We start from the raw sequence: 12,145 nt of genomic DNA, 5'->3' as shown, positions 1-12,145 counted from the left end.
TATATAGCAAATAAAAATCACAGTTTGACGCTCAAGAATGTTGACTGTTTTAAGATAATCCATATTTTTAATCATTTTTTAAAGTTTATTTTCCTTTCAGAAATGTGTATGAACAAATAGTTTGAAGTCAAATCTGCAATCTTTTGTCTGCCTTAGTGAGTGTTGGTGTGATTGTCACACCTCAATGTACACACTGGTACATCAACATTAGGATAATATTCACATTAATAAGGAAAGATTTCTTATTGGTCTTAAATTCAAACTATAGAAAATAAAAAAATGAAAGAAAATGATTAATGTTATGTTACTGGTGTTGCCTTTTAAGAATATCTCATTTTTTAACTTAATTGTACCTTTTCCGTTATTCCAGATGCATTTTGAAAGCTTGGTAAAAATATCATTATGACAATAACGTGTGAATGGGCATAAGAACTGTAATTTAAACCGGGTAAAAAGTCTGGGCATGCTCTGGTAATGCACAATGATACCTTTTGAATAATGATGTTAATTTAATCAACTCCTATTCAGGTTATTTGTATAATCCTTTATTTTCAAACATCTTTCTGCCATTCTCAATTATATTTCTGTTAATCCCTTGTGTTCAGTTAACATCCTAGTTCACTGGATTCTGAAGTTGCCTTAAATCCTGTTTTATTACAGTTTCAGGCTTCAGAGTAGAGAAGATTTCTGAAATGTTCACCAGTGATTTGGTGGTTAAGTTAAGTTGCATGTGACATGAGGGTCAAACATTTGCTTGTGGTATGGACCTCAAAAACTGCTGGAAGGGTTGACATGAAGTGAGATACAGTTTCTGCTGGTCTTTTCTCATCTCTTAATAATTTTGAATTTCATATAGAGCAGCCAAACCTGTAATCACGGGGGGTGGGAGGTTAGCAGAATTACAGGAGTTGGTTAGATTTAATTTAAGTAACACCATTCAGAATCCTGCAAGCATTTGTGTACAAGAAGTGTATATTTATGTAATACAACTCTAATGTCCAAATCATATGTATTCCATAGAAGAAGACACGGTTTCTCTTCCTAATCTATAAGTGATTGGGTCTTTATACAAGACAAATACTGAACAAAAGCAGCTTGAAAGTTGGTATTCTCTTATCTTAACTGTGTATTTGTTAAATGTCTGCTACCCAAAGAGGCTATTATTTGGTGGGGATTAATACTGTTTGAGAAATAGCCTGCATATATAATCTGTGTATATGAATGGGTTTATACGGTTCTTTAATTTTTTGTTCTGGCTGGATCACTGCAGCTGTACTCTTTCCTCTTCTAAGGTGTCAAATCATGCACATACTCTTGCCAGTGGCAACATTCCAGATGCCACCACACCTTTGTTTTGAGAGACTGAGAGAATAAGATTGCCATGCCCCTTTGCTTGTCATCATGCCTACTGTATGTGCTACATAAAGAAAGTGTGCATGGTAACCGTACGTCTCCAAAATAATAAACTTAGATTCCTAATGTATTTCTCGGCTAAGGTGCAGGCAGGGAATACTTCAGCGCTCACACCCGAGTAGCTGACAGTTTCTGGGTGGGTGAGAAAGTGAGTTGGTGTTGGGAGGGGCGGAGAGGCAGCATGGCTCTTTGGGTACAGCCTGTCACATTGACGAGGGTGGGTCTTCTGACGGACTGTGACGCCTGGCTGGCTGGGTACTTCCCACTCACGGTGCAGAAACTCTATAACAGGTAATGTTTGAAGAGTCAATCATTGCCGTCACACAGGGCTGCCTGCACATTATATGTTGTCACTGTTTGCTGCAGCATTTCCCTGTCTGGTTTATTGAAGAAGTGGACTTTGGATCAGAAATTCGGGAGTGTGTTTCCTAGAGAATTGTCCTGTGGTTTTGTGGGCCTAAGCAGCCACTTTCCTTCTCCGCTTACAGGACAACGTTAATGTGTTCCTGAAGGCTTGTGGACGGCTTGGATTGAAAGAAGCACAGTTGTTTCATCCAGGAGATTTACAAGATTTGTCAACTCGAGTCACTGTCAAGTAAGTTTTATTAATCATTAAATAACTAAAAAAACAAATGAGGTTGCTTAAAATCAAAGCAGTGTTGAGCACATTGTGATCTGTTGAGATGCCAGCAAGTGGTGTAATTAAATCTAATGTTGGCTATTAACACTTTTTTTGTTTAATTTGTCAGTCTCTGGTATTTTTTCTGTTTGTTGACTGTGTTAAAGTATAAAAGGATTGCTGCAACACTTTTTTCTTGGTATGTAAAACACCTGAGAGATGAATAGGGACAGGGCGCTTATCTTTAAAGTGGAGTAAACGTGGAAATACTGTTATTGAGTGTCCCTGTATCTTCAGGAAGCCTTGGGATATTTGAATACTGTTTGCAGCATAATTTACATACTGCTGAGCGTTTGTCTTGTCCCTTTCACCTCATGCGACATGGTTGACTCAAGTGATTTTATGTTATGTAATGAAAGTGAGCTACAGAGAGCAGAGCTACCGAATAATTTCTCAATGCGTTGAAAGTACGGCTGTGGTGATAGTTTGCTTGATGGTCTAAATATCTGTTTGGTGTTGTTGTTAAGCTTTAATACAGGGTCTGTCTCCTGTACTCATGTATTCCTTCCAGTAAACAACCAGTAAGCAGTAGCCAGTAGTAGCAATCACTCAAGGGGTTCTTTATGCAGGTTTCTTGAAAGACAGAAAAGGTTTTACTTTTCACAGGCGAAATTGTACTCAATGACAGTACATATAGTGAAGATAAAGTATTATACAGTACAAATTATCAAAACGTGAAGATCTTCACTCTTTAAACAATGGCTTTCATTTTATTTTGCCGTTTTTATGTTGCTAAATTAAGAATAAGATGCCAGTTTAGGCCTTGGCATTGAATGAGTTAGCACTTTGGTCAATAAGGTATGTTGATCAACCTGTTGAGGATCCCTCCACAGGTGTGTCAGCTAATTCATCTTTGAGGGATGAATCAAATGCAGTGAACTCAGTTTTTAATTTTTTAATTATCAGCTTCGTTATCATTTATTCTGGAAATGTTACCAGCTGCACACAACAGTCTATCCTTAAATGCTGGGGAATTTTCTAAAATAATGATTGAATGTAGGTGTACAGTATGTTTTTTTTTTTATTGTATAACAGATTTATGGTGCAGACTGAACAGGTTTCTATATATAACCACTAGAGGAAAAAAGTATTAGTTTGAACATGTTTAGATAAAAGTATAACCAGTGATATATAGATTATATTCTATGAAAAGCAACGTTAAATATTTAATAGTCGGAATACAATTCTTGTCATAGTTTAATAGATAACTGCATAAATAAAGGTTATCTTGGGTATTTGTTATCATTGAACCGATGTATTACTTTGTTCATTTTTTGTATATAGCACTTAACTTTTTTTCCCCAAAGTGTTTTGACATGTTAGTAAGGGCAGCAGTCCATGAGTGGTATGACTTGTCTGACTGTAAACAGAACTTAACTCTGCTGTTAAAATGATCTTCTTTGCCTTGTTGCATTGTGGTTCTGCATTCCATAGTCATGGAGGATGGTATGCAAAGTGGCCCTGATCCACATACTTTGATATGGAATCACACTCAATACGTGTCCTCAATTATACATTGTAATATATTCTGTGTATACACTGTAATCTCTTGGCTTCTCACTGACGGCTTGCAGAGCTGTCAGAACAGGTGCTGCTAGCAAGTCAAACAAAGGGACAGCTTTGCTCTGCGAGTTTTACCACACCCTGTTGTACCTAGCAACCAGAAAGGCATTCTGATAAATTGAAATGATTGATGCTATTATCCTACTCAGAAACATGGACTTGTCAGCTACATTAAATCCAACAAAAACTGTGTGCGCGGGCTGTGCCATTCTCAAGAGACTGCCCCTAATTTTAGAACTGGAAGGTCACTTTTTGACATTGGGTTGAATGGAATGGTGACAAGACTCTATAGAGTAAGCACTTTATTTAGAGCATTTTCTTTCATTCATTGACATTTATATAAAGGCCCATAAAAAGTCACCACTAACACGGCTGAAAATTGACTTCTTGTGTTATCTGGTGTGGTTTTATATCATGTTATAACCCCCATTTTCTTTTAGACATTCCTCTAATTAGAGAAACAGCTAAAATGGCTTTCTATGTTTATTTGGTTTGTTGATTTTTTTTAAACAACTGATCCATAATATGATCAGGTTATTCAGTATACCTGTAGTTTGAAAATGAGCAGCATTGCATGTGCATTACCAGCAGTAAGGCTGTTTTAGGCTTCATATAACCTGACATAGTCGGGGTTGGGATGAGTCTGTGGTCCGCTTTCAAAATTGAATTCAATGGGCATTTGTGAATAACTGATTTTGGTAGGTAGGGAAGGTGCCAACAGCTAAACGGCTAAAATGCCAACATTTTGCATTAGTAATCTTGAATAAGAACTATAATATATTTATACATTGATTTATAACTTCTTAATAGAGAATATTTGAATCCAGTTCCTAGAAGATCTATTGTCTTGGAAAAACTGATTACATTGGGTTTTAATAAGAAGATAGTAAATTTAATGTGATTATCAAACAAAATGGCATGCAAAGAATCCGTCTCATCATTAAAGGAGAATTTACATTTTTAACTTAAATACTGCATGGGAGGGACTGCAAGACTTTCAGACAAGCGGGTAGATGGAGTTCACAAAATTGTACATTACTACTTAAATAATGCTGCCATTTCCTAGATATATCACAATTAAAAGTAAATTTGCTGGCAATTACCTGTCCTCATCTGTAGGTGCTTGTATCCTTAGATTTGTGCACTCTAGACTGTGCCAATTCCTCACCAGGAAAAATTATTAATTAGCAGGTGTTTCCACATGTCAATTTGAGTCTGATAGCTGGCAAACCGGTATTTGTTCTGGGGTTAACCGGTATTTGTTCTGGGGTTTGCTCTAAGGCAGCCTATCAGTATTTCAGTGATTTGTTTTTTTCAGTAAAAATTAAGCTGCAGGGACGATTGATATTCTCTCTCTTACTTAATGATTGTATACAGGACAACTTTTCCAGCTGTCAATCAATACTAGGATATTCGCCATTGACCATACAATTGCTAATGTCGGCCCCATTCCTAATGATAAATCCAAACCAAAAAGTACCAAAATCCAAAAAGTACTTATACACCAATAAATCTTATGATTACCTGTAAAGCTATAGAAATGATCATAAGAACAAAACATGAGATGTAATTATTGGAATTTGTATTGTAACATCTACTCTTTCTATAGATAACTGATCTAGATTGTGGTACAGTAAGGAAATTAATACAGGTTACTAAATTAGGCGGACTAACCAAATAATGTAAATGGAAGCTCTTAGACAAAATGTATAATTTGGAAACATCTAAGTACAGAATTTCACATGCAAGTAGTAGAAACATGACATTTTGGATATAAGGAAAGATTTAGGTGATTGCTGTTCATTTTTTCCCCCATCTTCTGGACAATTTGGGGAAGCAATATTAAAGGTGAACAATGTTTGGGTATATACTGAATTTAAGCTAAGGTGTTACAGTATGTTAAACTTGTAAGGTCTCATTTAGAGTATTGTGTACAATTTTGATCTCCACAACAAAAAGATAATTGCTTCTCTCAAATCAGTCTATGGCAGATGAAACAATGATCTCTGGGCTCACACTATTGTCTTCTGAGAGATTCAGATTCATAAAATGTAAAAAGTCAGTTTAGCCTTTTACATTCCTTCGTGTATTTCTTATTCAAGTAATCAGAATCCTCTAAAACACTTCAGCAATGTAAACTCAGTTAATTTCTTCAGAATCAAAAGTGAAACACACAGCAGAGGTGATGAGTGAAAACTACAGAGACAGAGAATGGGAGACACCCCAGTACGCAAAGGGTTGTGGGAGTCTCGAACAAATGTAAAGCTGATAGTCTGGCATCTTTCATGAAATGTCCAAATGAAATCCAAGGAACACTTAGTTATTATCAATCAAATAGGCTAGACTGGTCAAGTGTCCTGTTTAATGTTTTTAATTACATGACCTTTGTGTCATCTCAAACTTTTAAACCGACATAAAATAACTTTCATATTTTTAAAATCTAAAAAAGTCCAGATCTATTGTGAAGATATTGTGCTTCCAAATGAAGTGAAAAGAAAACATTTTTTTAATTAAACTTTTCTAACTTATTTAAATCTATGACTTTTGCAAACTAGCAATTTTGAAAATTTCATAAAACAGAATCTGCTGAGTTTTCTCAGGCAGACACTCAAAATGACATTTATTTTGTCCATTTGTTGTTTGATCCTCCTTGAAACATAACCAAATATTTTTCTCTGCAGATAGTGCATTCACTAGTTACATAGAAACTATTCTGAAAGTTTAGGAAAACAGTGTTACAGAATAATGAAAGGTGATGAGAGATCCATAAAATATTATGTGATCGCTGCATGAAAATCTTCAAAAATTGAAGTATTCACAGTGAGAACATGATAAATCCTTGACAATACCCACGTCTATTCTGAGGCCTCCAATTTAGAAAAACACATTCTGATGATGTATCTGACTAGATTACAGTATATATAGGCAACACCCTGCATGCCTCATTACCTTAGCTGTAAATTACTGCAGTTTTTGCAATGCTGTTTTCTGAAGTGTGAAAACTGTGATGGGTTCCTGCTGTGCCACTAGTGTTTTGAATGATTGTGCGTTATGACACATGGTGTGATACTGTGCCACTCCCGAAGTTTATTGTTATCTGTTAGTAACCCTCATCTGGCCTTTGAACTCTTTGTTCAAGAATGTTCCAGTGTGGTTGCTTTCATTTGTTCTGTACTGGGACTCTGAACGAGAACTGCTTGTTAATGGGAGAAGAGGGGATGATATGGGAAGAAGTACAGTAATAGTCTCTTATTACATAAGGGTTTTGAGTTGAGCCCTTACAGTGCAAGCCGGTCCTTACAAGAGGACTGATTATAGTACAAGCAATCACAATCCTCACAGGCATTGACAATGTCAGCTTCTTTCAGCTCAGTGACATTCTTTACTGAATGAACACTGAAATATGAACCAGAAAACATGGGTTGAAACTACTCTACGTGGAAGTGCATTAAAAATCAAAAAGAGCACAGTCCTTACACAATGGGTTGTGGGAGTCTGGAACAAGCTACCCAGCTATGTTGATGAAGCCAAAAACCTGATTTCTTTCAAGAAACAGCAGGATGAGTTCATTGGTACTGTAGTTTGTATTAAGCAAACTACAGAAGATGAGCTCATATGGTCTCCACTTGTTTATAACTTATGTTCTTTCCCATTTGAAAATAACACCCATGTGAGTTATAAGTCATTTGGGTCAAACTAGTAAAGTAACCTAAGATATAAATAGGTAACAATGAGACACTCTTTGAGTTCTTAGTTGCCAATGGCATTTGTGTCACATGGTTTATGCAGAGGTAGACACAGGCCTAGCAGAAGCCAAGGAGCCTTGAGAAACAGATGTGGCTTCATTACTCCCACACAGAAAATAGTTCTTGTTAAAAGTAGCTTACGGTATATTGTAACACAGCCTTAAGTGCTCATGTGCTTTTTCGAAGAGCTTTCTGAGAATATTGAACTTCAAATAGTATTTTGAATAATACAATTGATGACTGAAAAGTTACTGTTCCAAACATTTTAACATCAAATTTAGTGATATTGTTCCAGTACATAAGAAATTGTGATAGTCCTGCACATCGTTATATTGATATACTAGTGTGGAGATCGAAAAGTGTTGAATAATAACTGTGGTATTGATTCACATTGGAAACTGGCTGCTTCTAACATTGACTGTTTTAATATCATATTATTTAGCAATGAATGCTTTTTAATGGATAATTAATCTTTTATTTAATCTGTGTACTGTAAAATGGTTTTAAGCTAAAGCCCAAGTTCAGTAGTTCAGGGGTCCTTTTTAAAGTCAGAGAACATTTTGTTACTTTGTGCTGCGGTTCCATCAATTTCAGTCTCATTCTTCTTCACTGTTGTGCCAAGCAATTGTGAAATACGATAGTTGCGTACAACCAATAAATTCTGTCATGGAAACAAGCCTTACCATAAATGGTCACAGCCCTGGTGTTCAGTGCATACTGTTACGGAAACTATGGAAGATTTCATCTGCCCCTCCCTGTTGTCTTTGAACAGTACCTGTACTGTTTGATAAGGATGGAAGCCTTGTCAAGACCTCTATAGTTTGTGCACCTGTTGTTGCTTTCACTTACACAACATCAAGTCCTTTCAGCATACCCAAGATATTAAAAACTTGTTAATCCCTCTTTAATGTGAGGCAAGATAACAAAATGGTGTTTTCTTGATTCTTTAGACAGTTTTGCAGTGCTAGTAATACAATAATGGCTAGAATTTCAGTAGTGTTCTGTGTTGCTCATCAGCAGTACAAAGCTCACCTGTTACTTTTGTGCTTTATGCTAAAAGAGATTGTCAATGTTGAGATGCTGGAAATTAATGAGGATGTTTCTTTTTTTCCCCCTCCATGATAAACACACACACACATACACTTGCGCTGTCTGGTTTTGTCTTTCAGTGTTTATTTAATGCGTTGATGCCTTGGCTATATACAATATATTTTAGATTGTGTATGTACTGCTTATATTATTGATGATTGAGATTTATAATCGCCGTGCTTGAGCGATACTCCTTTCCCTCGTGATTTTTTTTTCTGACTGAATTTTATTATCTTTATTCTTATTTGCTATGAGCCATTTATCCTTTGGTTGCAAGACACCAGACTGGGAATATAGATATGACATTAAAGAAAGTTGAAAATGGGAGAGTTTCGTTCATCAGCTGTACAATAGAATGACAAACTAATAAAATACATTTCCATTTACTCTGCTACTGTATGGAAGCTCTTGCAATGGAGGTGTAATTCCACAGACTCTCCTCTACTGGTAAAAACTTCCAGACCAATAAATATTACCTTTTTGTTACTGTTGTTGAAAGAAAATTGGACTATCACTAATATTAATGATTTGCCAAGCATAGAGCTATATTGGCTCAGAACTTCTGTTATTCCACTGGCTACTGTGGACTGTTACTGTCCACAGTAGCCAGTGGAATCGTATCTTCATATCTTTAATGAAAATCCTGATTTGTTTTTGGTATGAATAACTTGTAACACTGCACTCTTTCTGTATCCCAGTGCTACCTTGAAATTGACCTATTGACACAAAATAAATTTAAATTTATCTTTATAAATGTGTAATTCCTTCACAACTGTGCTTCAGATTGTGAAAACCTATAGGAAAAGTATCTGAAAAATGAGGAAGCTGAGATGTAAGTGAAATTTCAAAAACATTTTTTGGCATGGTAGCCTTAGTCTAGTAATGGAGTATACTACTGTCCCTATTTTAAATAGGTAAATTCCAACCAAATAATGGGAAAAATATATGTTGTCAACTTTTAGTGGTCTCACAAAGTGAGAGAGTTTATAACTGTCCAAGTGTGATAAATGTTATTAACCCATCTACTTTAGGTTCAGTGTAATCATGCACTTGCCTACCTATCTTGTATTATCTTTGCAGATTACTCAAATTGTTTCAAGTTACATTAAACAAAATCATCTCCAAATGTACTCTCCTAAAGGTACTGAGATCTAAATATTATTTTCATTGTGTAACAGATTTGGTTTTCAAGTGCAGAATATGTTCAAATGCTAGCAAAATGTGCAGTACTTTATAGGTTCTCCCTCCAGTGCAGTGTGATCAATGAACATCTTCAAGTACTGTATTGTGGCAGTATTCCAGATGCCCTAATTTAGTGGCTTTCAGCCGAGGAACTGGCCGAAACATTTTAAGGTACATACTTAATGTTGAATCTTCTTTGGTGTTTTATAAACCACAGAATTGTTATGCACCCTCACATCAAGGAAAATAATCTTTTTGAATTGCTTTCAAGATGGTTCTGGGCATCTTGGTAAAAATGCGAATTATTAAATTAAAAAAGGAGTAAAAAATCTTTAAAACAAAAAAATGTTTTTTTTCTTTCAAGGAGAAACAAAATCTCCTTGAAGACATTCAGAAGATAATCATACATCATAGTGATTTATGATGTACTGTAGGTTTAATTTCATTTTTAAAATGTAGCATTAAAACACAAGGAAATCGGTTTTCCTTGAGTGTTTTTTCACTTCTAATCTGGGATTTCTGGGAATCTGGCAGAGGTACAGTAAAGCCCTCAGCCCTTATTTTGCAGCTTCTGCGCTCTCCCATTGTGCTCTCTAGTCTTTTACTGGGGCTCCCCGAAGAGCTCCCCCGTTCTTTGTCTTGGGACCCTCATGAGGAGCTTAATTTGGCCATGGTGTGTGGTTGCCTTGACATGCGCCGTGTGCACTTCTCTCTCTGCAAGTGCTAGAGCTAGTGCCAGTGTTGCTTATTTCAAGCCCTTATCGTGCTCAATCTCGGCAGGAGAGAATGTGAATTGGTACAGAATGTCTTGTTCACATGATGGGGGTGGGGGAGCCTGCTGTCATCTGACCGGCAGTGTTTCTATCGGGGTCACACCTATTGAGATGAAAGGTCCTGGCAGCCGTCCCCAACATTCATTGTTGTAATACGTTGACAATACTGGCATTTTGTCATAGCAACAGCAAACTGTTCTCGCTGTGCGGCAGCAGTTGTTTTTTCTTGATATAGGCTTCACCTGTTTCATGTGAATTACAGCGGATGAGCAATAAAACCTGTTAAATTCCTTGAGTGTGAGACGGAAACATTTTTGAATAAGTTTCAATTTGTAGTTTTTTGGTGTGGGTACCTAAATAGAGCACAATTGCATTTTAGATATCTCCGTCTTTTAAAATCCCTGTTAAGTATACACTGAAATATTATTGGTGCCTCATACATTTATGAGTCACCGGTCAAAGTCAGTATTGATTCAAAGGTCATACAGTAGATCTTTATAGAAATGTCTGCTGAAGCCTTTACTGTACCATTGCTGAATTTTCTCATCACTAGAATGGTGATACTATACAAAAACTTTTTTCTCTCACAGAATAATATATCATAGATACAGTACTTATACAATATATAAACAAAGTTTTGCTTTTGTTCTGATGCAAATTGTCCAACTGATAAAGGAAAATTTGCATTAGAATCTGTTTCATATGAACGTGGTCTTGTTTGAGAAAATGGGTGGTTGTATGGAGAAGGCAAAGTTTTTTTCTTAGTTTTTAGACACCATGCTCTAGTCAATACTGGGAAGATGATAGCCAGCTCTTGACTAAATGACTAAATCGACTGTAGCTACTATTCTCATTTTCTGACTGATTGATACAGTATGCCTTTGGAGTTGCAGTATCAACTATTAAGGAAGCATGCATTAAATAACATTCAATTATCTTTTAAACTAGTTCAGGTGGGTAGCTGCGTCAGCATGCATAGGCTGCAAAGGAACAAGTAATGGGTTTGTTCCATGCTGAAAAGAGAAGAAAGAAAACACAACTTTTCAGCTGTGGAGCCTTTTTTGGGTGAATACAATTATATACAATTGAAGTATATGTGATTTATCGTTGTTAGTCATAGTTGTATTGGAAGACTATTTGCACTATAAAATTTAGGATAATTAATTATTACATCATATAACAGACTCCGTTATTTATTTTTTCTGAAAACTTTAATAACTGATAACGCTAAAAAAGTCAGAAAAGAGCTATTTTTACCTCATGAGCTGTCCTAGCAATCCTCATGTGTATGAGTGATTTAGGCATCCAAGTTCAGAATGAACTCCTGAGACCTGGAACAAATGGAACAATGGCATGCCTTGTGTAAGATTATTCCCAAAATCATATAGCATTCAATTAAGTATATTAATGAAGTCTTCATTCCACAATTAATAAGCACTGTTTCCATCTTTATTGCAGTTATAGATTGGGCTGTGTGTATAAGAGGGGGTGGGTTCCAGCTGCTTTCTCAATACTGTAGCATTCACAGGTAATAAATTACCTAAGTCTAAGCAAACATAGGAGGGACTAAAATAAAGTTTTGTAACATTGAAGACCTTAGTGCAGATTGACGGAACTGCTGTTCTATGCACATGAACACATTTACAGCATATGCATTGCTTTAAGAAATGCTGTAGTCTAATATGTCACATTTACAATCA

The 12,145-nt window shown here is 36.0% G+C and overlaps 1 protein-coding gene across 19 annotated transcripts in view; it reads left to right on the top strand.

Annotated features, from left to right (window-relative positions):
* Positions 1-12,145, top strand: part of lmo7a (LIM domain 7a) — a 72,418-nt gene that overhangs the window by 25,480 nt on the left and 34,793 nt on the right. For all 19 annotated transcript variants that reach the window (XM_088644445.1, XM_088644435.1, XM_088644440.1 and 16 more), the window contains one exon: positions 1,902-2,008. In XM_088644445.1, the coding sequence (XP_088500571.1) occupies positions 1,902-2,008 (107 nt within the window). The remainder of the gene's footprint in view (positions 1-1,901; positions 2,009-12,145) is intronic.

Source organism: Lepisosteus platostomus, chromosome 2 (genome assembly GCF_059453375.1).
Source record: "Lepisosteus platostomus isolate fLepPlt1 chromosome 2, fLepPlt1.hap1, whole genome shotgun sequence".
In the NCBI taxonomy this organism is placed as follows: Eukaryota; Metazoa; Chordata; class Actinopteri; order Semionotiformes; family Lepisosteidae; genus Lepisosteus; species Lepisosteus platostomus.
This window is presented reverse-complemented; position numbering and strand designations above follow the sequence as displayed.